Source organism: Pteropus alecto, unplaced genomic scaffold, assembly GCF_000325575.1.
Source record: "Pteropus alecto unplaced genomic scaffold, ASM32557v1 scaffold3, whole genome shotgun sequence".
NCBI classification, from domain to species: domain Eukaryota; kingdom Metazoa; phylum Chordata; class Mammalia; order Chiroptera; family Pteropodidae; genus Pteropus; species Pteropus alecto.
In genome coordinates, this window is record NW_006442484.1 from 25,357,275 (window position 1) to 25,384,141 (window position 26,867).

At 34.0% G+C, this 26,867-nt stretch overlaps 1 protein-coding gene across 2 annotated transcripts in view; it reads left to right on the plus strand.

The window, feature by feature from the left end:
- EPC2 (enhancer of polycomb homolog 2) overlaps positions 1–26,867 on the plus strand; it is a 105,826-nt gene that overhangs the window by 29,794 nt on the left and 49,165 nt on the right. For both annotated transcript variants that reach the window (XM_006921054.3, XM_006921055.3), the window contains exon 2: positions 8,189–8,348. In XM_006921054.3, the coding sequence (XP_006921116.1) occupies positions 8,189–8,348 (160 nt within the window). The remainder of the gene's footprint in view (positions 1–8,188; positions 8,349–26,867) is intronic.

Genomic DNA, 26,867 nt, shown 5'->3' on the forward strand with positions numbered 1-26,867 from the left:
ATTTTTAAAATTTGTTAATTGGTTATGTTTAATTTTTTTTGCTCTCTTAATCTAGAAAGATTAGATTTGGTGTTTGAAAATGTTTATATTTTTTTCAGTCTCCCGTTTTCAGTTGTATTATTTCTACTTTAGTGTGCATATTTTTGTACATTAGTCTTCCAGCCTTTTCCCCATCTTTGAAGTACAGTTTTGCTAAAATTTTCCAGCTAATCATTTCTTGGTTGAATGAAGCCGATATGAAGATGGACTACACTATCCAATGTGTAGCCACTATCATTTGAGGCTGTGGAGCACTTGAAATATGGCTAGTGTGAATTGAGATGTTCTATCCATGTAAAAAAAACCCACTAAATTTGGTAGACTTGTTATAGAAGAAAAAATGTAAAATATTCCCATACGTTTTTATATTGATTACATGTTGAAATAATGTTTTAGATATGTACATTGTATACATACACATATGTAAATAAAATGTTAAAATTAATTTCTTTTTACTTTAAGTGGGGCTATTACATAAATATATAGCTCACATTTGTGGCTTGTATTATATTTCTTTTGAACAGTGCTATTCTAGTAGAGTCCTCAAAAGTCTACAGAATTCCCTAAGTTCTTTCTTGATGCTTGCTGCTTGAAGGACAACTTAGCTGGATGTAAAGTTCTTGGTTCACACTTTTTGTTCACCGAGGTTTCTGAAATGCTGCTTCATTGATGCTTTGCATTGCGTGTTGCTTTTGAAGTCTGATTCTTTTGGCCTTTTAAGTTATTTTAATTAGTTTTATTCAAATATATATCAGAGTAGGTTGCTCTGGGTTACTTTTGCCAGGCCCTTGGTAAGCTTTTCATATTGTTATAAAAAACCACATAACCTAAAATTTACCATCTTAACCATATTTAAGTGTACAGTACAGTAGTGTTAAGTATATGTGGTGCTATGCAGCACATATCTAGCATTTTTTTCATCTTGGAAAGCTGGAACTATACCCACTGAACAACAGCTTCCCTTTTCCTCCTCCCCTCAGACGTTGGCAACCAACATTTTACTTCCGATTTCTAAGAATTTGATCACTTTAGGTCTCATATAAATGAAGTGATGTATTACTGGTCTTTTTGTGACTGTCTCATTTCACCAACATGTCATCAAGTTTCATTCATGTTGTAGCACATGTCAGACTTCCCATTCTTTTTAAGGCTAAATAATATTCCATTACATGTATGTACTATGTTTTATCCATTCGTCTGTCAATAAACACTTAGATTGCTTTTACCACTCTACTGTTGTGAATAACTGCAATATGAACATGGGTATACAAAAATATCTCTTCAAAGTCCTGTTTTCAATTCTTTTGTATATATACCCAGAAGTGGGATTGTTGGATCAAATGGTAGTTCTGTTTAAGTCTTCTAATTCATGAAAACAGGGCGTCTCTCCTTTTACTTATGTCTTATTTAATTTCTTTCAGCAGTGTTTTGTGGTTTCCGATATCCAGGTCTTTCACCTCCTTGGTTAAGTTTATTTCTGAGTATTTTTTCTTTTTGACACTGTTGAAATGGGATGGTTTTCTTAATTTCCTTCACAGATTGTTCATTGTTAGTATATGGAAACAATTGATTTTTGTGTGATCTATCCTACAACTTTGTTGAATTTGTTTACTAGTTCTGACAGGGTTTTTTTTTTTTTGTGAAATCTGTAGGGTTCTGTACATAAAAGATCATGTCATCTGTTGACAGAATAAATTTTATTTCTTCCTTTTCAATTTGGATGCCTTTTTTTCTTTTTTTTTCTTTTGGTGATTGCTCTCATTAGGACTTCTGGGACCATGTTGAAGAGAAGTGGTAAAAGCAAGCGTCTTTGCCTTATTCCTGATCTCAAAAGAAAAGCTTTGTTTTTCATTATTGAGATTTTTAGCTGTGGGCTTTTCATATATGGCCTTTATTATATTGAGGTAATTTCCTTCTATTCCTAGTTTGTTGAGTGGTTTTTAATATCATGAAAGAATGTGAATTTTGTCAGTACATTAATTGAAATGATCATGCCATTTTCTCCATTTTTTTATTATGGCATATTATAGTGTTCAATTTTTGTATCTTGAACGTTCTTGCATTCTAGAAGTAAATCTCACTTGGTCATGATGTATGGTTACCATGCTGTACATTACATCCCCAGAATTTTATTAATCTCGTAACTGGAAGTTTTTGCCTTTGACCACCATCACCCATTCCATCCCCCTCCTCCCTTGTAGTGTTTTTGTTTGCTTTTGGTATCGAGTAATACAGGCCTTATAAAATGAGTTTGGAACTTTTCCCTTCTCTTCAGTTTTTTTGGAGAGTTTAAGAAGGATTGATGTTAATTCTTTAAATGTTGGTAGAATTCTTCTTTGAAGCCATCTGGTGGTGAGCTTTTCTTTGTTAGGAAGTATTTGATTACTGAGTCAATATCCTTACTAGTTATAGGTATGTTCAGTTTTTTCATTTTTTCATGATTTAGTCTTGAAAGGCAGGGTGTATGTTTCTAGAAATTTATCTTCTAGATTATTCACTTGGTGCATAATTGTAGTAGTCTCATGAGTTTTTATTTCTGTGGCATCAGTTTTAATGTATCCTCTTTCATTTCTGATTTTTGGTATTTGAATTTTCTCTTTCTTAGTTTGTGTAGCTAAGGCTTTGTCAATTTTGTCCATCTTTTCAAAACAACTTAGTTCCATTGATTTTTTCCCCTATGTTTTTATTTTCTATTTCACTTATTTCTGCAATAATATTTATTGTTTCCTTCCTTTTTTCAATTTGGGGTTTTGTTTGTTCTTTTTCTAGTTCTTTGAGGTGTAAAGTTAGTTTATTGATTTGAGATTTTTTCAATGTAGGTAGGAATTTACTGCTATGAACTTCCCTCTTAGTATTGCTTTTGCTGCATCCCTTAAGTTTTTATGTTGTAGTTTTGTTTTCATTTGTCTCAATATTTTCTGAATTTCCTTGTGATTTCTTTTTTGACTCATTGATTGTTCAAAAGTGTGTTGTTCAATTTTCATGTATTTGTAAATTTTCCGGTTTTCCTTTTGTTGTTGATTTCTAGTTTCGTTCCATTGTGCTTGTAAAAGATACTTAGTATGATTTCAATCTTAAATTTTGTAAAATTTGTTTTGTGTCTAAGGAATGTTCTGTCTGAATTTGAGAAGAATGTGTTTAGTTGTCTATTTGTGTTCTTTTGTAGAGCATTGAGGTTTACTAAGATTATTCTAAACCTTGTTGTCAGATAATTCACAGATCTCCATTTCTTTAGGGTCAAGTCCTAGAGATTTATTTTGTTCCTCTGAGCCAATTTCTTCACGTGCCTTATTTGTTGCCGAAAATTGTGTATTTGAAAAAACAGTCACCTCTCCCAGTCTTTATGAATTGGATTTATACAGGGGAAGACCTTTACCAATCAGCCCAGATAGGAAGTCTGGAAGCCCAAAACTTTTTTCTGGAGAAGCATCTTCTCTGGCCATGTGCATGTAATTTCCCAGTTAGAGAAGTTTGTTAGTTCTTTATCAGGAGCTTGTAACCTTTTGCTCTCTCTGGTGTCTGTCTGTGGTACTGCAAGTTCTCTGATGCTATAACAGGCCTTTCAGCAATCTTTTGTTCTCCACAGCCCCCAAACATCCAAAGAATGCTGGTTTAGTCAGCCCTCTGAGTTAGGTGAGATAGACGTTAGTCCCTTGGGCTGCTCCCCAAAAGCTGGAATGTTGGATGCACGTTCCTCTCTTCATCCTAATGGAAGCCTTGAGCAGGGTGTTTCTCTAGAGTGCACCAAGCAATATCAGTTTATGTCTGTGGTGGTACAGGTTGTCATCCACTGTCTTGCTCCTTGGTGGGCTTTTTTTGATATGTAGATTTATATCTTTTATTTTCAGACAGTTGCAGGGTGTGTGTGTGGGGGGGGTATTGTTTTAAGTATTAGTTCTGTTGCACTGTTTTGTTTTTCTCTTTCAAGGACTCCAATTTTATGAATGTCGTTTTTTCTTTCACTGTTTTACATCCTACTATATTCTTTGTTATTCATTTTTTTCTTAACCTCATTTTTATTCTCTTGGTTATTTAACAGTCTTTATGCAATACATTTATGTTTTTGTTGGAGTATATTTTGTATTGGGCTTTTACTAATTTTAGTCTTCATCTCTGATATACTGCCTTTTTCTTTCCTGAGTTCAGTCAACTCTTTCCATTTATTATGAGTTTTTTACATCTGTCTCTGATCTTAGCTTTTGAGTTTCTCATTCAAGGTGATTTTTTATATCTCTATGTCTTTATTTGCGGCATATTTAATTAAGTTTAGAGCAGTTTTCTTAAAGTTTCCTTTTGTCCCTCCACCCCCAAGAGTGGAGGTTATCATTAGAAGTATAGTTGAATTTTGTTTTATGATTTTTGATAATAACAATAGACTTACTGAGTTTTCTTCTCATTTTTGTAGATTTGGGTGGTTCACAACATTCCAATTTCAATGGCGCCCTCTTCTGTCTGTGTAGAATGATCTGCTTTTGAGGAGTAAGCAGTTGAAGGGCTTATCTCATTCTCGTTTCTAGCTAGCGTTTCAAAATCCTCATCATTTGGTTTTCTGAGGGACAGATGAACTCAGTTTTTATCTTTTCTTTTTCTGCAACGATTCGAAACTTCTCTCAGTTTTCATCTCCCAGAATTTTGTTACACTCTGTTTTGTGCTGATGGCTCATCTCTCATTCTCCTTGTCATTGTGGCTTTATAAGTTCCTTAATCCTGTGCTAGTAAGTTTCTGTTATAGGGAGGTAGAGTAGATAAATGGAGGCATTGAGTCTTTTATCTTTAATTGGGAGTTTTGCATATGAATTTTTAAAATACTAATGAATAATCTTTGACTTTGTATGCAGCCTGACTCAATTGATAGATTCTGAAACCCAGTAAGTTGGGACATGAGCTTGGCAAGATGACAAAGAAACATATAAATATCTACCCATGTGGCCATAGAGCCTTAGTTCACTCATCTCTAAAAGAAGAAGAAAAAATTTCTACCTTGCAGTATTGTACTTGGTACTTATTATATATGTCTAAAGTCATGAATTATTTAGCTTCCTTTAGATAGCTTTTAATGGCTTGTGTTAATTTCACATGTACTAGGAAAAATATAAGATACAGAGAATGTATAATATCTCCAGGAAAACTCAAAAAACGTTTAGGTATAATATAGGTTTCAAAAGGATATTTCAGAATGTCAGTGTAACCATAAGAAGTGATTCCGTGTATTTTGATGGAGAGTTTCTTCATTTAAAATGCAAAACTTATAAACTTTTTTCAAAAACTTAACAAAAGAATACGGATGTACTACAGAAAATTCAGTAAATATAAAAGGTCATACCAAAAAATAAAGGCTACTTGAACGGTTAGCATTTTGTGATATTTCCTTTTCTGTATTCTTCCAGGCTCTGTTTTCTACATTCATACTCATTTATAGTTATACATATTACTTTAAAACCTGCTTTTTAACTTAATATCTTAATGTCTTTTCAAGTTAGTAGAGATCTACATTGTGTTCTTTTTTACTACTACCTAAGAGTTCCATTTTATGTATATAAAATAATTTACATAACTAATTCCCTATTGCCATTAGACTTTTTTTGGTATTATAAACAATGCCATGATGAGCATTTTTATTTAGTTACTGTTGCCCATTTATGTTGCCTTTTGATGAATTTCATAAGTAGAGTTGGTGGATCAAAGGAATGAATGCTTTTTTAAAGGAAAGGACATCAAATAGTGCTTGATATATAATTATTTTTTTAAAACCACGTGATCTCAACAATGTATAATGCCGCATATAACAAAGAATCAACATCATTCCTGTCAGTCTCTTTCCCCAGTAAAACAAATCACAACTTTGGTACCTACTTCTAGGATTTTGTGTGTTTGCCACTGGTAGTTATGGTTATTGTATGAAACATAGGTGTCTAGAGGCCATACCTTTTTGGGAGGGAAGGTTGGGGGATGACAGACTGATAATCTGGGGAAGGAAATGATAGCTGAGAATTTACTTTTAGAGCTAAATTTGGTCTGTAAATTAAAATGGGAGATGTGTCATGGTCCTTAATATCTGGCTGCACCTCTGTCATCTGCTAGCTGTGTTAATAAGAGAGTCATCTATGATCTGTTTTTAAGTTTTCTCATTTGTAAAATTAAAATATTAAATCTTCATCTATTAAAGATGTATTTCAATAATTGGATAATGTTTAAAATGTTTTATTTAGAAAGTTCAATATATATCAAAAGAATCTCTTCAGATCAAAAATATGTTGCCAGTTAGCTCAGTTTCCTCTTGTCACCCATGTCTGTGCATTATCAGCAATACAAGAACATGGTTTTTTTCTCTACTAAGGATGGAATAGTCAACATTTGAGTCAGAGTCCTGAAATTTGACTTATATATTTTATCACAACTAAAAGCAAATCACTTGTTTCTTGAATTTCATTTATGTAATGGGATAATATCTCTCCTTATGCCCCAAGATCGTGAGGGGCTAATAAGTATGTGGTTGTGGATGTACTTTGAGAACTGTAAAATGTTATATGACTACAAGGTGGCATTGCATATTGCATCACTTTCTTTGACCAAGAGGGGTGCAGTATCAGCAAAGTAATAGGAAAATATAGGCTTATATAATGCTAGAAGTTGCTCATTCAGGCAAGGCCTGGTTTCTTAGTTTTTTGATGGGTGTGTGTGTGTGAGAGAGAGATCTTCACAATTTCTTAGTTAACTCAGAAGTTTTTACTACTAAAAGATCCTAACTAGATTGATGATAATATATGTATGAGGACATGTATTTAGTGCTCCAAGTTGGTATTCTAGCTTATGAAAACCATATTTCTACCTGGCACTGAAACTGGAGAAACTCTCAGCTGTAAGCCAGCACCCAGCCTCCTGTCCTTTTCCTTAGCTCCTTCCCTTTTATTGGATGTCTCCGGGCTTTTGTCCATTTTGGATATTCTGTTTTCTCTACTTGGCTTGTTTCTTCTTTTGCCTTACGAAATCTCCATTGATCCTAAAAGTCTTAGTTTAGATTTTACTTTTTTTGTTTATCTTTTGCTATCAAGACAAGTGGTTGGAGAAGAGACATGCTTGTCAAGCTCATACATGGTTGCATACTTAGATATCTATCTCTCTTCTATTAGCTAACTTCCTTAATGGTAGAGTCTTTGTCACTCACTCTTATAATTCTCAGTGACAGGACTGGTGTCTGATAGGTGCTCTGTAAGGTGTTGAAAGAATGACTACTGATAAATAATTCTTAATTTATGCGCTGTGGCAGAGCTGTTCTCTTTTAGATGAAGAAATCACAGAAGGCCCCTCCAGATGAGACTTGAAGGACTTTCCAAAGCAATCCACTGGATATTTAGGAACCTTAAAGAGAGGCAGTGTAGCTAGAATGAAGAATGAGAAGAAAGAGTTAAGAGATAATAAGGTCATGAAGATAGATATAAGGCCTTATAAGTCATTGAGTGATTTTTTTAACTAATCTAAATGTGAAGGGGATCTACTGGAGAATAACATGATCTAATTTTCCTTCTACAAGGTCAAGCTGGTTTGTTGGGAATCGTCCATAGTGGGTCAAGAGAGAAAGTATGCATTAAGTGGTGGAGGTAATGAAAAGTTATTAGAATCTGCGTTTATTTTATAGGAACGTTTTGTTTAACTTTGTTTAAAAATATCTCCTGCCATGATAGTAATATAGTCTGTTGAACAACATTTTATCTTTGAATTATCCAGAAATTTTTACTGTCAAAGTTTTAGGTATATAAATGCAGAAGATACTTTAAATCTGTGATAAAAATTGTTTTCTTGTCATTTGCATTTTGTTTGTAATCTAGTATTGGTGGCATACCTCAATTACTTTAGCAAACAAGGGATCAATCTTCTTGTAATTAAGATGTTAAATTCTAGTTTGTGAATATGTATATGTTTAATCTTTAAAAATTCCTATTTATTAAAATTCAAATTAAGGTGATATCAGTATAAATAAGTATCAAAGGGGAGCTATGGCAATGTTTTCTATAGGTCTGTGGCAAAGAAACTACTTGTAATTGATTCTTAAAGCACCTTGCAATTATTAAACAAAGTAAAATTTAAATATAATTATGCATTGAATTAACATTATTAAAACAACTTATGTTGCCTACTTTACATTTTCCAGGAACATCATTTACAACGAGCTATTTCAGCACAGCAAGTGTTTAGAGAAAAGAAAGAGAGCATGGTCATTCCAGTTCCTGAGGCAGAGAGCAACGTCAACTATTACAATCGCTTGTACAAAGGAGAGTTTAAACAGCCAAAACAGTTCATTCATATTCAGCGTAAGTTTGTTAATTCATTGTTTTCTGTTTGTAATTTAAATTTATCAACCAGCAAAAATCCTTTCTCTCTTTTGCCCAAAGAGATTTTAATTTTAAATTCATATACCCTGATTAATAGAAAATGTACAACCTTAAAGAATAAAATCCCTTTGTGCTTACATTTGAACTTAGAGATCATTTTGAATGTTAGTTGCATTTGGATCATTTGATGTTTATAGTTTAGAATTTTGTATAACACTTATACTTTATTATACAGCTAAAAGTTGCTGGATTACCATACCCAAATAAGATTTACTTTTAAAGGCCCAGTGGCTGTAACGCCAATTAAGTGTGAGTTGTCTGAAAATTTTTAGAATTAGATCCTACCTTCATCTAGTTTATAAAATTCTAATTTCACTTCTTTGGTACTCTCTTTTTTTTTTTTTCTTCCCATTGTTACTTTTTAAATGATCACCATCTCTTGCCTTAAAACTATTTTAGTAATTTCCTAACTATTATATTTATTATCCCCCATCTCCTGTTTTTGCCCTCTTCTAATCTTTCCACAAAGTCCACTGGTAGGAGAGTGGTCTTCTTGAAGTGTCAGTCTGATTAAATTATGCTCTGGCTTAAAATTCTGTTATTTATTGTCCACAGGAGAAGTTTTTAGCTAATTCTGCAGAGAGATGCTAGTGGCTTGGTATCTGGTCTGGTAGTGGGTAGTGTTTAAAAAAAAAAAAAAAACCAAAAAAAACCTACCTTGGGTAGCTTGTTAAAAGAAGAGATTCCAGGTCTCTGCTTCAGGCCTGCCTATCTGAGAATCTCTGGTATGCAGCCTGGTAATGAGTATTTTTTAAAAGTTCCCCAAGTAATTCTGAAACATCTCCAGATTTAGGACTCACTGTAAGATCTGGTTTTTTAATCAATTCTGAGATGCACATTTTTTTCATAAAACCTACCTTGGGTAGCTTGTTAAAAGAAGAGATTCCAGGTCTCTGCTTCAGGCCTGCCTATCTGAGAATCTCTGGTATGCAGCCTGGTAATGAGTATTTTTTAAAAGTTCCCCAAGTAATTCTGAAACATCTCCAGATTTAGGACTCACTGTAAGATCTGGTTTTTTAATCAATTCTGAGATGCACATTTTTTTCATTTGTCATCTTTGAAATGAGATTGCATCTTAAATTGCTATTGTCCTGGAATGAAGTCTGGTTACTCTAAAGAGAATTTACATTTGTTTCTGCCAGGCATCTGGGGACACTACCAACCTGAGACCATTTTAAGTTCTTTGCTTGTTTTGTTTTGTTTATTTGTTTTTGGACCACAGTGGTAGCTTTAGTTCAGACTGCAGACCTGCTTGGAATTTAGTTCTCAGAGGGAGATTTTTACTCTCCCTTCCACCTAAGGGCAAGTTGAGAAATATAAACTTACTTGCTTTTCCTTTTGGCATGGCCAGTTTATATCTTTACCTTACACTGACATTGTTGTAGGAGTATTCTATCAGACTTCTTGATAGACCCCTGATAAAGCTTTTTTTCTTTCTTTCTTACTCTGTATAAAGTAATGGTGCATGTTGTAGTTGATGTCAGGTTAGATTTGACAGACTTCAGTAAAAGCTGAATTCTTCAGTTTGATTTGTGATTTGTTCCCTGACTATTCTGCTAACTTCATTTCCTGTTGCTTTTCCTCTCACTCTGTACCATAGGGAGCAACTAAAAATTATACACATTTGCTTTGTTTCACATTTCACAATTCCTTGCATGTGCTATTTAAGTCTTCTTTCCCTTCCCATAGCTCATTTAAGACCTAAGCTCCCTTATGAAGCTTATCTTGACCTTTCTCATTCTGTCTCTTCTTTGTATCTGAGTATCTTGTATATCATACCTCTATTAGTGGACTCACCATACAGCTTGCAATTATTTGTAACCATTCTTTCTCCTTTAGACTGTGAGTTCCTTGAGGGCAGGGGACTTTGTTTTATTTTCTCTTTGTATCTTTAAAGTGCATGGCTTATAGAGATACTCAATAAATGGCCTGTTTGTTGACTGATTGAATTGTTTTTAAATGGTTTTTTAAAGGCCCTTAGGTGTCAGAATCATCTTCCAGAAACTCTTCTGAAGCATTCAAGAGAAACATACATGCAAAAATTATTGTCATATGTTTTCTCTGTATTCTTTGACTTCGAATCCCTTTAACTTATTGAATTTGCCTTTGTATCAGGAAGGAGATAGCTGTTCACAAGAATTTCTCAAGCCAAAGTATCTGATTTTTTTGTATATTGAGAACAGTATAGCTGGACAACAGGACCATTTGTAAAAACTATTCTAGGAAACCAAGAACCAAGAAATTAGGTGTAACCCATTTGGGTCAGGCCCATTGAGTACAATAAACATGAATTTTATGTTGTTTTTTTTTTTTTTCCATTTCATTTTATTCTATTGTAAAAAATGGAATAAAATTATGTATCTTTTAGTCTGTCAGCATGTAAATTCTATGTACTATACTATATAATATACTATACATGTAATTTGTTCTGCTTTTCTACTTATATTTTAAGTTTCTTAGATTTTTATATAGTCTCTTATTTTCATTTCCAATGTATATTAATTTTTCATGAAATTGATACTCCACAATTTGCTTACCTGTATGCCTATTATGGGCTTTAAGGTTATCTAATAAAATTTTAACTCATGTTATTGAGATTGGTTTTCAAAGAAGGATTTAAAGAAATTTTTTGACATAGCTTCTTTCCAAGCCATTAAATATAAGAAATTTCAGAAAATATTACTCTGTGTTTTTCCTTTTACTCTTTTAATGATAGATTTAAAAGAATCCTGACTTGCCTGGCTAGAAAAAGACATTGTAAAGTTGCCACAGATAGGGTAGCCTAGTTCAGGCCCATCACATTGCTTGCTTGGGCTTTGGCAAAAACATTTTTATTGTTCTCTCTGCTCTTCGTGCCTTCCAGGCCATATCCACACTGCCACTATTGTGATTATTACCCATCTAGAATTTTTCAAAGACTCTCTGTTGCCTGTAAGATAAAATTTTAACACTTTTGTATAATGTTTAGGCTCTCCTTTGTGCCAATCCATCCACGGTTTCATGCATGTTCTTCTGCTATGACACCAGCCTTATTGAAATGAACTGTTGGAGGGTCTGGTTCCTACTCTTGACTGTAAGGCCCTCAGGAACAGAAGCTCCATCTCATTCACCATACAGCCTCTACAGTTTCAACATATTCCCCTCCCCCTCAATTTCTGTAACTCTTCACATTTTCAGCTACAGTAACAAGCTTCTTGCATCTCTCTGACTTACACCTGTTTCCACATGCCTCCATGCTTCCACATAGCCCTTTACTTCTTCACTTATTAAAATATAACTTGTTCTCCATGTCTGGGACATCTTTAGGAGCCTTTTCCTGACCCCTATAAGCCCTTGGCACTGTTTACCTCAAGCTCTCTTGTATCATGTGCACACCCTTGATGTGGCATAGACCACTTTCAGTTTTGATTGTTTGCCCTTTTGCCTCATTAGGCATAATGCTCATTGAGAGCAGGGGCATTTTTTTCTTTTAATTTCACTGCCTAGGATTATCATTATTTGCTATTGAGTTTTATGAGTTCCTTAATATATTTTGGATACTGGCATAGAACCTAGCATGTGGTTAAGTATGTAATTAAATATTTGCTGAATACATAAATGAATGAGTGAATGGATAATTGAAGATAAAAATATATACATTGTGATATTTTTCAGACAAGGTAGGACTCAAAATTGTACACAGAATCAAATATAATAAAATTATTGGTGTATAAAATGAAATTGAGAGACTCACTCTGTGGATCCAAGTTAGAAATTAAAAATTAGCTCTGTTATTCACCAAAACGTCGTTTTAGGGAAAAAGTTTCCACCAAAAGGGAGTTGGGAGTGGAATGATACCAGTTTTGGTATGGATGTGAGATAAACCTTGTTCCTTCCTGTCCCTTTCAGTACTAGTTTTCCATAGTCACTCATATTGGTATTTTGGGGAACTTATTTAATCACAGCACATTGGGGTAGTCTTACCAGGTTGGAAGCATCTTGGAAGCAAATAGTTTTTGATGATCCAAGATACTCAAACTTTCTCATTTAGGCTAATTCTACACACTGATTAATTGTGCGACACATATAGAAAATGCTGCCTCCATTTTACCTACTGTTATAACAAATTTACTTTGGGTATCTCAATTCAGATTTTATAATTCTTTAATTCCTTTTGGAGTTTAAAACTTGATCAAATTCAGGATCCAAACTTTTCTTCTTAAAGAAATGACTGTTTACATTGCAATAAGTTTTTTATTTTGACCTCCTGTGACTCCTTTAATAAAATATTTTACAGTTCACATTAAGTATGTCAGAATTTTAGAACATAAAGGAACTTGAGATCAATTGTTTCATGAGTATTCCGAAGTTAATTTGTGTCTAATTTTGAACTCAGATGGTTCTTGGAAACAGGACTCCTTTTCATGTTTTGAGAGGAAGCTTCACTTTCCCTTCTCACTGCATTACACCTACAAACAAATCAGTGGACCATCTCACCTGCTTCTTGGCTATAAGAAAAGAGAATTCAGGAGAAAGGATAAGTGGGAATAGCACCCTCTTACTTGTTAGGGAGAGAAAGCCACTCTAAGGAAATTAAATTCTGCTCTTTGTATCTGCAGCCAAGATCATAAGCCCTAGAAAAGTGCCTGTCTGTGTGTGTACGCTACTGTACAACTCAGTACACTTGAAGCTGGCTCCTTCTATGTCCAGCAAAACTGACTAGTCAGTCTACACTGGGAAAAGAAGAAAATTTTCATTCAGTGTAAAGTGGACCTGTATAGACCTCTAGGTTTTCAGCAAGAGTGAGACAGATGCTGACCTAACATCCAACTTCAGTCTCATTTTCCTTGGAATGTCCTTTGCTTTCTCCTCATTAAACAAAAATGATGATAATTGACCCTTCGCCCTGGCAGGACAAGCATGTTTTGATTGGAAAGAATTGGTAAAGATTCCAAATGAGCATTGTTTTATTTATACAGCAAAACTTCTTGGTGAAAAGGATGCATTTTGGGAGAATATCAGTTTCTTATATATTAAGAAATCAAATCAAGCATTAATCTCACGAAATGATATCACATACTTAAATAAATAGTTGAAAAACAGTGTCACAGCTACAAAAGCAGATTAGATTTGTGGAGACATATTCTAAGTGAAGCTAGATCCCAGGTTGGAGTGATTAGAGGGGTGATAACAAACAATGAGCAAGGTCTGGCACTGAGAGCAACCCACATTCAGATCAGATGGCTTTAAAAATCTTCCTTTCTTTTCAAGATTGGGCTGAGCCTCCTGTCCTTGAGTGTGGGCACTAGGGCTAAAATGGTAGACCAGTATCTGGGTAGCTACAAATCCAGGAAGGAGGAAGAGCCCCAGAACTCTTAAAATACTAAATATTAAAGTAATGCCAGGTGTTCGGGGTGAAACGCAAAATACTCATTTGGCAGTCTGGAATAGATGTAAGAGAAGTCTGAGTACAAGGAGAGTGCCCCTTGGGCCTATATGCATGTATTTATGTCCACTATTTTAAAAAAAAAATTGAGATGACTATGAATGAAATGCAGCACAATAGATTAAAGACCATGGTTAAAGAAATTAGGGAGAAAATAAAAACACTATAGTAAGAGGTAATTTTGATACATAGCAGTAAGTACATATTTTAGGCATGATGTAATTAATAGACAAAGCAAAAAAGATTGGTTTTAAGGTGCCTATTTTAGTGTATGTTTTCTGGCACTGAAATATTTAGAACCCTCCCCTGGGGCCACACGAAGAATATACTGTGATGTATCCCAGCAGCACACCTGCTTGTACTAATAGGCATTATCAGAAAAAGGCCTTCAGCATTCACCTAGCAACTAGATTCTTCACTGACACCACACTGCCCTGAGAGTTGGCACTTTTCAGCCTTGTGTCTAGTCTCCTACGATTAAATTTCTTTATCATACCCCAGTAATATAATTTCTTTGGCTGCCTACCTATAAAAATATTTTGTCATGCTTATTTCATGAAAATTTTAATAGAAGACTGGACTTTTTTTTCTACAGTAATGGGTAAAAGGCATAATAAAATTGTTAACATTTACCGATTGCTTAGGTCCTATTAGTGTTTTACATATTTTAAGTCAGTTACTCTTCAAAGGAACTTTATCAGGCAGCTAATATTTTTACCCCATAAAGATAATGCAGCTAGCAAATGAAAGAGTCAGAATTCAAACCCAGGCCATCTGGCTCTAGAAGGTACCTGTTTAACTGTGTTATACTGCTTCTCAGTCATAGCTCATTATTATAAGATGCAAATACTGATACACATTAAACAGAAATCCATTACCATTCAAATGTGGTTGATAAGAGAATCAACAATTGTGAGTAAAGGATTCTTCTTTTTTTTGATGGATAAATTGCAGGATGAATTGTAGGGTAGATGCTAGGTTTTCTGCCGATAGAAAAGGGAGTTCTGGATGTGAAAGACAGATGCAAACACCTGCTATAACATTGTTCTGATTTGGCCTGGCAGGATCGATTAATGAATAAAAGAGTAGTTTGCATAGGAATGAGAGAAGGTGCCAGCAAGAGGGAAAAGCTTTAACAAAAGGGAATCATAAAAGTAATAAAAACATATTTTGCACTTTTGCTTAGGATAGTGAGGAGCTCCAGTGAAAGGGGGTGAATTTTAGTATTTGGAAGGCCTAAGATCTAATTATTTCAAGCCTTTTAAGTTTTACCAATCAAAGATGTTGGGGGAGAAAGCCACTAGGCAAACAATATGGGCTGAGTCTTTAAAAAAAAAAAAACTCCCACTCCAGTACATTGCACACATGTGCGCAGGTGTGTACACGCACATACATACATACATACATACATACATGTACAATAATGGAGGGATCAGCTAAGACCTTTGGGCTCTAGGAACTAACTGAGCAGAGCTATAGAATCTCTTCTAGTGCCTCTGGATGTCCTGGCTTTCTCCAAGTCCAGTCGATCTTGGAAGACATTCTTCCCACCTTAATAGAGGAAGGCCCAAGTTAGCAAGAGGCTGTATGGCAGTTACTGCTTTCTAAAACCTCTAAGCACTGTGCTTGGCAGACAATAAAGTTTGCTTTGGGTGGACTAAATTGGACTACATAGGTCTTTGGTCAAGTTTCAAAAAGCGTATCATAGTTGACAGTACCTCACATGGTTTGTTCAGAGGAGACTAAAATAGATAATAGAAGTGATGTAAAATATGAAAGAATAAAAAAATGGCCTTTATGATGATGTTTTTAAAATGTTGCTCACTATCCCTGTTATCACCCCTTTAATCACCCAAACTGAGATATAGCTTCACCTAGAATATGCTCTCCGCAAATCTAAATACAGTCTGCTTTTGTATTTGTAACACTTTTTCTAGTATTTAAAATATGATATTTTCATAATTGTTTTCTCACTGACGTTCTTCAGTAAAGTCAGAATGATCAAAAATATAGGTATATAAGATATCCTCCCACCATGGAGGTTAAGTAAAGCCACCCGCCCCCCGCTTCCTAAATTGGACCTTGTTCAAAAATAGTTGTTTCTCATCACTGAGTTAAGAATCTCCTTTGCTTCTCTGATTAAAAAAAAGAAAAGAGGGTATGGTGTGGGGGGATTGGAGAAATTGAGGTTTATTCTCTATAGTGAAAAGTAAAATGCTCATTGCAGAAAAAAGTTAATTTTATTGCACAGATAACTAACAGATAAAAGTTGTATTTTCTTCCCTTTTACCCCACATTTGCATTATATTTTATGTTTACGTGTGTATTTGTGACTTTTACTTTTTTTACTTATAGTAATAGAGTAAGCATTTTTTTGGTCATTAAATAACTAATTTTGAAAACTATAAAATATTAAAAGAAAATTTATATCTTTTAGTTGTCAACAGGAATCCGTAAGAAAGCAATCTAGTACCGAAGGTATTTTTTTGTTTACATTTTAATTAAAGAGTTTTAGACCCAGGTTATATGTGGATTTGTTATATTATTAAAATATGAGTTTGTATATTAGTAAATATTGGTAAATTAGTAATCTGCATTAGTAAGATATAATTTGCATTTCAAAGAAAAATAGGATTTTAGGCTTTTTTAAAAAGTTTATTTTTGTTTTTTGAGAGCTAGTGTGCAACAAACTCTTTAGATAAAGCCTTATTTGACTTAGAGACATTTACAATCTTGTTATCTAATCCAGCTACATAATCTTTTTGGGATATAAAGTTTGTAGGATGCCAATACTTATGTTCTTTAAGGGGATATTTATGACTTTAGTTTTCTGGAGGAAATAACCCTCTATAAGAATTTTTCCCCTTTTTCCCTCATAAAGAGTATTAATTGCCGGAATGCTTAAGAAACAAAATTTATATAACCTGATATTAATGAGACATTCCAGCTCTGGTACTTATTTTAGTTATTAACTGTGTTAATTTTGGTCAAGGTATCTGGTTCATCTAGAGTTTTAGATACTTATATTGAGGGAGGGAAAAATAATGCCTACTTCATATGATTGTATGAAAAATAAAATGAAATAATTTTAGAATAGCCACTGTTACTTGACACATGTTAATTTTTACCCCCTACCAGCATCTAACCTGGTGCCACAAAACCACAACAACATCTACAAAATTCTGGGCAAGAGCCAATGAGGTCTAGATTTAGAGAACCGTATTTTGAGCAGATTTAGGCAGGTTTTTTGTAACTGACTGGAAGAGAAAAGTGAAAAAAGAACAATTAAACATAACTAATTGTCTATCTGTGGAATGTGGAAATGAAATATGTTTAGATGTGGTTCCATAATATCTCATAATTAATACATATTGAGTGTTTATCATGAACCAAATATTGTTAGTAGTCTGTATGTTTTACCTTATTTCATACCCATGAAAACTGTATGAGATAGGTAAAATTATTTCCGTCATTTTGTAGAGGTCATAGTGGTCTGTTGTAAATACAGACAAGTTTAGGAGCATGCTCCCAAAACCTTGTAACTAGGGAGCCAGAATTTGAGGTAGGCAGTCAGATTCCAGAATTCATCCCCACTCCCACCCCGCCGCCCCATGTTTTATTGAGATGTAATTGATATACAGAATAATAATGATTTGACTTAACATATGTTGCGAGATGATTACCACAGTATGTTTCATCCATCACCTCATACACTTACCCAAAGAAAAAGAAAAAAGAATTTTTTTTTCTTGTCATGAGAACTCTTTAAGATTTACTCTCTTAATCTTCATATATCATGTAGAAAGTAGTATTAAGTATAGGCATCATGGTACACATTTCATCCTAGTACTTACTTATCTTATAGCTGGAAGTTTGTACTGTTTGACTACATTTTCATCTGGTTCACCCCTCCCTTCACCTGATCTTTTCTATGAGTTTTTGTTTTGGAGTTTTTTTTAGTGGTAATGGCTTATTTGGGGATTCCACATGTAAGCGAGATCGTATAGTAGCTGTCAGACTTAATTCACTTAGCGTAATCCATGTCACAAATGACAGGGGTTTCTTCTTTTTAATGACTAAATAATTGTGTGTGTGTGTGTGTGTGTGTGTGTGTGTGTGTGTGTGTGTGTGTGTGTGTCACAACTTTGCCCCTTCATCTGTCAATGGACACTTGGGTTGTTTCCATTCTTGGCTGTTGTAAATATGGCTGCTATGAACAGGGGAGTGCAGATATCTCTTCAAGATAGTATTTTGTTTCCTTCGGATTTATTCTCAGAAGTAGAATTGCTGAATCATGTGGTAGTTCTAGTTTTAGTTTTGAGGAACCTCCATTCTGTTTTCCATAGTGGCCGTACCAGTTTACATTCTCACCATCAGTACACAAGAGTTCCCTTTTCTCCGTTTTCTCGCTATCATCTATTATCCCTTGTCTTTTTGATGCTGGCCATTCTGTTGTAGGTGACATCTCATTGTGGTTTTTATTAGAATTTCCCTAATTAGTGATATTGAGCATTTACTCATGGACCTATTGGCCATTTGTGTATCTTCCTTAGGTAAGTGTCTATTCAGGTCCTTTGCCCATTTTTTAATTGGATTAATCATTTGTTTTTTTAAGATAGTTCTAAATTTACAAAAAAAAATGAGCAGATGGTATAGAAAGTTCCCATATGTTACTCCCTACACACACACATACACACCTCACACATTTTTCACTGTTTGTACAGTTTTATGGACTTAAAAAAATTCATATTATGGATCCACCATTACATTATCCTACAGAATACTTTTACCACCCTAAAAACTCTCTCTGTTTCACCTATTCATCCCTTCAAATCCCTGGCAACCCTGATCTTTTGCCTTTTCCAAAATATCATATAGGTAGAATTATACAGTACTTAGAGTTTTCAGACTGGCTTCTTTCACTTAGCAATATGCATTTAAGGATCTTCTATGTCTTTGGTGGCTTGATAGCTCATTTCTTTTTATTATCGAATAATATTCCATTGTGCAGATATACCACAGTTTGTTCATTCATCTATTGAAGGACATTTTGTTGGTTGCTTCCAATTTTAGATGATTGTGAAAAAAAAAAAACTGCTCTGAATATTCTTCTGCAGGTTGGACCTAAATTTTCAAGGATTGATTGCTATGTGTATATCTTCCTTGATGAGGTATTTGTCTTCTTAATGTTGAGTTTTAAGTGTTCTTTGTATATTTTGGATACAAGTCCTTCATCAGATATGTGTTTTAAAAATATTTTCTCCCAGTCTGTGCCTTGGCTTTTCATTCTTTTCATAATGTCTTTCATATAGCAGAAGTTTTTAATTTTAAGTCTAACTTAATTTTTTTCTTACATGGATTGTGCTTCTAAAATCTCATTGCCAAAAGTAAGATCATCTAGATTTTCTCCAGTTACTTTCTAGTAGTTTTATAGATTGTGTTTTACATTTAGGTCTGTGATCCATTTTGACTTAATTTTTGTGAAAGATAAAATGTGTATACCTAGATTCAGTTTTTTATATATGAATGTCCAGTTGTTCCAGCACCATTTGTTGAAAAGACTATTATTTTTCCATTGAATTGTCTTTGCTCCTTTGTTAAAAATCAATTGACTATATTCGTATGGGTTTATTTCTAGGGTCTTTATTCTGTTCCATTGATTTTTTTCGGGAGAGGGGAGTCAATTCTTTTGTCAATAGCACACTGTCTTAATGATATAGCTTCATTGTAAGTCTTTGAGTCTTTCCCTCTGACTTTGTTCATCTTCTTCAGTATTCTGTTCATCTTCTTCAGTATTCAGTATTCTGATTCTTCTGGACCTTTTGTTTCTCCCTAAACTTCAGATTCAGTTTGCCAACATCCACGAAATAACTTGCCAGGATTTTGATTGAGATTGCATTAAATCTATAGATCAAGTTGGAAAAAACTGACATCTTAACAATATTAAGTCTTCCTGTCCATGAACTTGAATATCTTTTTATGTAGTGTCACAAGAGTTTTGTAGTTTTCCTCATATAGAACTTTTACATATATATTTTTTTAGATTTATACTATTTCATTTTGGGGGGTGCTAATGTAAATGGTTTTAGTTTTACATTTCAGTCTTTCGTTTCAGTAGATAGAGAGCATATAACTTTTATGTATTAACTTTGTGTTCTGCAACCTTGCTATAATCACTTGGTTCCAGAAGATTTTGTCATTTCTTTTGGATTTTCAACAGAGATGATCATGACATCTGTGAACAAAAACAGTTTAATTTCTCCCTTCCCAATCTTTATAACTTCTATTTCTTTTTGTTGTTGTTACATTAGTTGAGACTTTTCAACAATGTTGGAAAGCAGTGGTGGGAGGGGATGTCCTTCTTTGCCTTGTTTCTGATTAAAGTGAGAAAGCTCTTAGTTTCACACCATTAAATATATTAGTTAAAACTAGATGTTTTATAGATGTCCTTTATTGAGTAGAGGAAATTTCCCACTATTCCTAGTTTGCTGAGAGTTTTTATTTTTTTTATCATTAACGGATGCTGGACTTTATTAAATGCTTTTTCTGCATCTGTTGATATGCTTTTATGATTTTTCTTCTATATTGATGTGGATTACATTCATTCACTGTCCCAGCCTTGCATACCTGGGATAAATCCTACTTGGTTATGGTATAAAAATTCTTTTTTTTTTTTTTTTTACATTATTAGATTTGATTTGCTAATAATTTATTGAGGATTTTTGCATCTATGTTCATGAGAGATATTGGTCTGTAGTTTTCTTGTCATTTCTTTGGTTTTGGTTTTAGGGTAATGCTGGCATCATAGAATGAGTTAGGAAGAATTCCCTCTACTTCTGTCCTCTGAAAAGCATTGTAAAGAATTGATATAATTCCTTACTTAAATGTTAGGTAGAATTCACCCATGAACCTATCTGGTTTCTGGTGCTTTCAGTTTTGGAAGATTATTAATCATTGATTCAATTTCTTTAATAGATATAGGCCCTTTCAGATTGTATATTTTTTCTTCTGTGAGTTTTGACAGATTTTGAAGAAATTGGTCCATTTCATCAAGCTTACCAAATTTGTGGGTACAGTTATTCAAAGTATTTGATTGTCCTTTTAATGTCCACGGGTTCGGTAGTGATGCTACCTATTTTTTTCATTTCTGATATTAACTAATTGTGTTTTCTTTTTTTCTTAGCTTGGATAGAGGCTTACTGATTTTTTTAAAGTTTTTAGTTTTGTTATTTTTCTCTTTATTTCCTGTTTTCAATTTCAGTGATTTCTGCTCTATTTCTTATTATTTCTTGTGTTAATAACAGAATTTGATTTCTGCTCCTTTTTTAGTTTTCTAAAGTGGAAGGTTAGATTATTGACTTTAGATCTTTCTTTTTTTCTAATATATGCATTCAGTAGTATAAATATCCCTCTAAGTACTGTTTTCAGTGCATCCTACAAATTCTGCTGAGGTCATTTTCATCTTCATTTTGTTCAAAATATTTTAAAATTTCTATTGAAAATTTTTCTTTGGTCATATTTATAAGTATGTTGATTAATCTAAGTATTTTGGGATTTTCTAGCTATCTTTCTATCACTGATTTCTAGTTTAAGTCCATTGTGATCTGAAAACAGACATTGTATGATTTTTATTCTTTTAAATTTGTTGTTTTTATGGCCCAGAATATGGTCTCTTGTTCAGTGTTCTATGTGAGCTTGAGAAGAATGTGTAATATGCTGTTGTTGGCTGAAGTAATCTATAGGTGTCCATTATATCCAGTTGATTGATTGATGGTACTATTGAGTTCAACTATCTCTTTATTGATTTTCTGCCTCCTGGGTCTGTTCATCTCTGTTTGTGGGGGAAGGGGTGTTAAAGTCTCTATCTATAATAGAGGATGCTATTTTTTTCTTGCAGCTCCTCCATTTTTTTTTTGCCTCACACATTTTGATGCTGTGCTATTAGGCATATACACATCAATTATTGACCTCTTTATTATATAATGCCCTTCTTTATCCCTGATAACTTTTCTTGCTCTGAAGTCAGCTCTATGTGAAATTAATATATCTCCTACCACTTTCTTTTGATTAGTTTTAGCATAGTAAATCTTTCTCCATCTTTTTACTTTTTAATCTGTATGTGTGTTTGTATATAAAATGGGGTTTTGGTAGATAAGAAGTTGGGGTTTGTTTTTTGACCCATTCTGACAAGCTTTGTTTTTTAATTGGTATATTAGACTATTAATGTTTATAGCAATTACTGGTATAGTTGAATTGATATCTACCATGTTTGTTACTTTTATTTATTTGTTGCCATGTTCTTTGTTCCTTCTTCCATACTTTTTCTGCCTTTTTTGGTTTTAACTTGATTTTCATTTCTCTGTCTTTTCTTAGCATATCAATTATGCCTTTTTTTTTTTTTACTTTTTTTAGTGGTTGCCCTAGAATTTGCACTATACATTTACAGATAATCCAAGTTCACTTCCAGATAACACTACACCACTTACTGAGTAGTGCAGGTACCTTAGAACAACAAAATATTTTTGATTCCTCCCCCTTGTTCCTTGTATCATTGCCATTATTTTGTTTTGCTTATACACAGCATACATAATCAAATACATTGTTACTGTTGTTATTTTGTACAAAACTGTTGTTAGATCAATTAAGAATAAGAAAATAAAAGATTTTATTACCTTCACTTATTTTTCAGAGCTCTTCCTTTCTTTATATAGATCCGAGTTTCTAACCTATATCATTTTTCTTTTCTCTGAAGAACTTTTTTTTAACATTTCTTGTAAGGCAGGTCTGCTGGCAACAGACTTTCTCAATATTTGTTTGTCTGAAAAGTATTTCTTTGGTTTTGAAGGATAATTTCATAGAGTACAGAATTCTAGGTTGGTGAATTTTTTCTCTCAACATTTATTTCATTCTCTCCCTTGCTTGCATGGTTTCTGAGAATCAGATGTAATTCTTATCTTTGCTCTTCTCTATAGGTAAGATGTTTTACCCCCTCTGGCTCCTCTCAAGATTTTTTTTAATAGTTGATTTTCTGAAATTTGAATATTACATGGCTAGGTGTGGTGGGGTCTGGGGAGGAGGGGCATTTTCCCTGCCTGGTGTTTTCTGCGTTTCCTGAATCGGTGGTTTGGTATCTGACATTAATTTGGGGAAAATTTTCAGCCATTGTTGTTTCAGATATTAGATCTATTCCTTTTTCTTTTCTTTTGGTAATCTTTTTACACACATGTTACCCTTTTATAGTTGTCCCACAGTTCTTTGATTTTTTTTAAAAGTCTTTTTCTCTTTACTTTCCAGTTTTGGAAATTTCTATTGTGTTATTGTCACACAGATTCTTTTCTAAGCCACTCCGCTAATGAGCCCATCAAAGACATTCTTTCTATTTACAGTATTTCTAATTGCTAGCATTTCCTTTTGATTTTTTTTTAGAATTTTCATCTTTCTGCTTACATTATGTATCTATTCTTTCATGTTGTCTACTTTTTCTATTAAAACCTTTAATCATTGTGTTTAAATTTCCGATCTAATAATTTCAACATTCTTACCGTATCTGACTCTGTTTATGATGCTTGTTTAGCCTCTTCAAACTGTTTTTTGCCTTACTGCACCTTTCTGTTGAAAAGTGACAGTGATGTACTAGGTCTAGGTAAAAGGAACTAAGAAAAATAGGACTTTAATGATGTGGCGGTAAGGTATGGATGGAAGGGAAGCATTCTAAGTCTTAGATTAGGTCTCAGTCTTTTGGTGAGCCACCGGCCCTGGACTCTGTACTTGACCAGTGCTTTTCAGTTTTTCTCTCACCTTAGGTGGAACAGGATGCCTACAGGGTGTTGGAGTTGGGTATTTCCCTTACCCCAGGTCAGTAAGGCTCTGATAAAGCCCCAGAAGGTTTGGCTGTGGTAAAATAGTTTCTCCTAAGTGACTTTGTTAGGAAGAACACAGTGCTCCGGCATATTTCAGATGGTTCCTTTTCCCCTCCTCTTGCCTGAAGCAAGAGGAGATTTTTCTCTAATATTCACTCTGAGGACCTGGTAGAGTTCCTGGAGGTAAAGTGTATCTTACTCCTCCACCCGGTTCCCACTCCTCATTACAGGGTCCCCCTAGAGTTTTTCCTCAGACGTGTCTACACTGAGTTTCCAGCAGTTTGTTGATTGCAGTTCATGTTTTCCTACCCTGGCACTGGTTCCCAGGGTGGTTTCTGCTAGTGAGTTTCTGCTCTGGTAAGTTGTGATTCTCTGTCTTTACCTGCCTTTCCAGTTTTGAGGACAGCTGTTTGCCCTGTGGCCTTACTTCTCTGATGGAAATAAGAAGAGTTGTTGATTTTTTAGTTTAACATTTTACTTGTTAGAATAGAGTGGTGACTTAAAAGCTCTTCATATCTGACTGGAAACAGGAAGTCCTATGTATGGTTTTGTTTTTAACTTGTTAAAATTAACAGATTGTTAATTTTTTTGGAGGGGGGTTTTTCTTTTTCTAGTTTTCACATACAATTTCATAGTTTTTTAAATAAATTTATTTATTTAAATTAGTTTCAGGTATACAATACATTGGTTAGATATCTATGATGTTCATAAAACGATCCCCCCAATTGCTCCTTCCTTCTCCTGGCCCTCCACTTAGCCATCATATCAGTGCTAACTTCATTCCCTCTGCCGTGCTCCCCATGCCCAGCTATCAACTACTGATTTGTACTTCTTTAACCCTTCACCTCATTCTCCCAGCCCCCCAACACTCCTCCCCTCTGTCCGTCACCAAATTGCACACTATATTTGTGAGTCTGTTTTTGATTAGTTTGTTCTTTTTGTTCCTTAGATACCTCATATAAGTGAAATCATATGGTATTTATCTTTCTCTCTCTCACTCATTTCACTCATCATAATAACCTCTGGGTCCATCTATGTTGTTGCAGATGGTAGGATTTCATTTTTTTTAATGGCTGAGTAATATTCCATTGTATGAACCATAATTTCTTTATCCAGTCGTCTGTTGATAAGCACTTAGGTTGCTTCCATATCTTGGCTATTGTAAATTGTGCTGCCATGAATATTGGAGTGCATAGATCCTTATGAATTATTGTTTTGTTTTTCTTTGGATAAATACCCAGAAGTGCAGTTGCTGAGTCAAGAGGTATATCCATTTTTAATTTTTCGAGGAACCTCCAATACTGTTTTCCATAGCGGCTGTACCAATTTGCAATCCCACTAACAATATATGACGGTTCCCTTTTTTCCGCATCCTCTCCAGTACTTGCTGTTTTTTGATGTATTGATGATGGCCATTCTGACAGGTGTGAGGTGATATCTGATGATTAGCGACCTTGAGCATCTTTTCCTATGTCTGTTAGCCATCCATATTTCCTCTTTGGAGAAGTATCTCTTCAGGTCTTCTGCCCGTTTTTTAATTGGATCGTTTTGGTTTTTTGTTGTTGAGTTGTATAAGTTCTTTATAAATTTTGGATTTATCAGATATATCATTAGCGAATATCTTCTCCAAGTCGGTTGTCTTTTTGTTTTGTTGATGGTTTCTTTTGCTGTACAAAACCTTTTTACTTTGATGTAGTCCCATTTGTTTATTTTTTCTTTTGTTTCCCTTGCTCAAGGAGGTATATCTGAAAAGAAATTCCTGTTAGTGATATCAGAGAGTTTACTGCCTATGTTTTCTTCTAGAAGTTTTACGGTTTCGAGTCTTACATTTAAATCTTTAACCCATTTTGAGTCTATTCTTGTATACGGTGTAAGAAGATGGTCCAACTTCTTTTTATTGCATGTATCTGTCCAATTTTCCCAGCACCATTTATTGAAGAGATTGTCTTTACCCCATTGTATATTCTTGCCTCCTTTGTCATATAGTAACTGAGCGTATAGGCATGGTTTTATTTCTGGACTCTCTATTCTGTTCCATTGATCAATGTATCTGTAGCCTTGTAGTATAGTTTGATATCAGGTAGTGTCATACCTCCAACTTTGTTCTTCTTTTTCAAGATTCCCATGGCTATTTGGGGTTTTTTATGGCTCCATATAAATTTTAGCTCTCTGAAAAATGCCATTGGTATTTTGATAGGGATTGCATTGGATCTATAGATTGCTTTAGGTAGTATGGCCATTTAACAATGTTGATTCTTCCTATCCATAAACAGGGTATATGCTTCCATTTATTAGTATATTCAATTTCTTTTTTCAATGACTTATAATTTTCTAAGAGCAGGTCTTCTACCTTCTTGGTTAATTTGATTCCCAAGGTCTTTTATAGTTTTGGACGCAATTGTAAATGGGATTAGTTTCTTAATTTCTTCTTTCTGAAAGTTCATTGCTATATAAAAATGCTAGTGACTTCTGAATATTTATTATGTAACCTGCTGCTACTTTACTGAATTCATTGATCAGTTCTAACATTTTTTTTTGGTGGAATCTTTAGGGTTCTCCATATATAGTATCATGTCATCAGCAAATAACGAGAATTTTACTTCTTCCTTTCCAATTTAGATGCCTTTTATTTCCCTTTCTTGCCTTATTGCTCTGGCTAAGACTTCTAATACAATGTCGAAGGGGAATGGTGAAAGTGGGCATCCTTGTCTTATTCCTGATCTTAAGGAAAATGCCTTTAGCCTTTCCCCATTGAGTATGATGTTAGCTCTAGGTTGGAGGGGGAATTTTTGATAACATTGCTTGCATCTGTGGCTTTCTCTTTTTAATTAGAAGTTTATAAAACAATTTTAAATTTATTCTTTTGGAATTTTTTTATGATTTATCTTTTTAAATGTCCTAAATAGTAGTAAATATTTGCCTTTTGATAAAATGGACTTTATTTGATATTGGGAAATCATTCAGAACCAGGTATGGTCAATAACTTAGATATTACTTTGGTTTAAAATAAATTTTTGACTGTAAAATATTAGACCGTTTTATCTTACATCACTTATAATTTTATTTTGAAGGATTTCCGAGAAGAGTTTCACAAATAGTTTTTCTATAGGTATCCTCCTTGAGGATTAAGAACATGGCGTGTTCATTATGAAT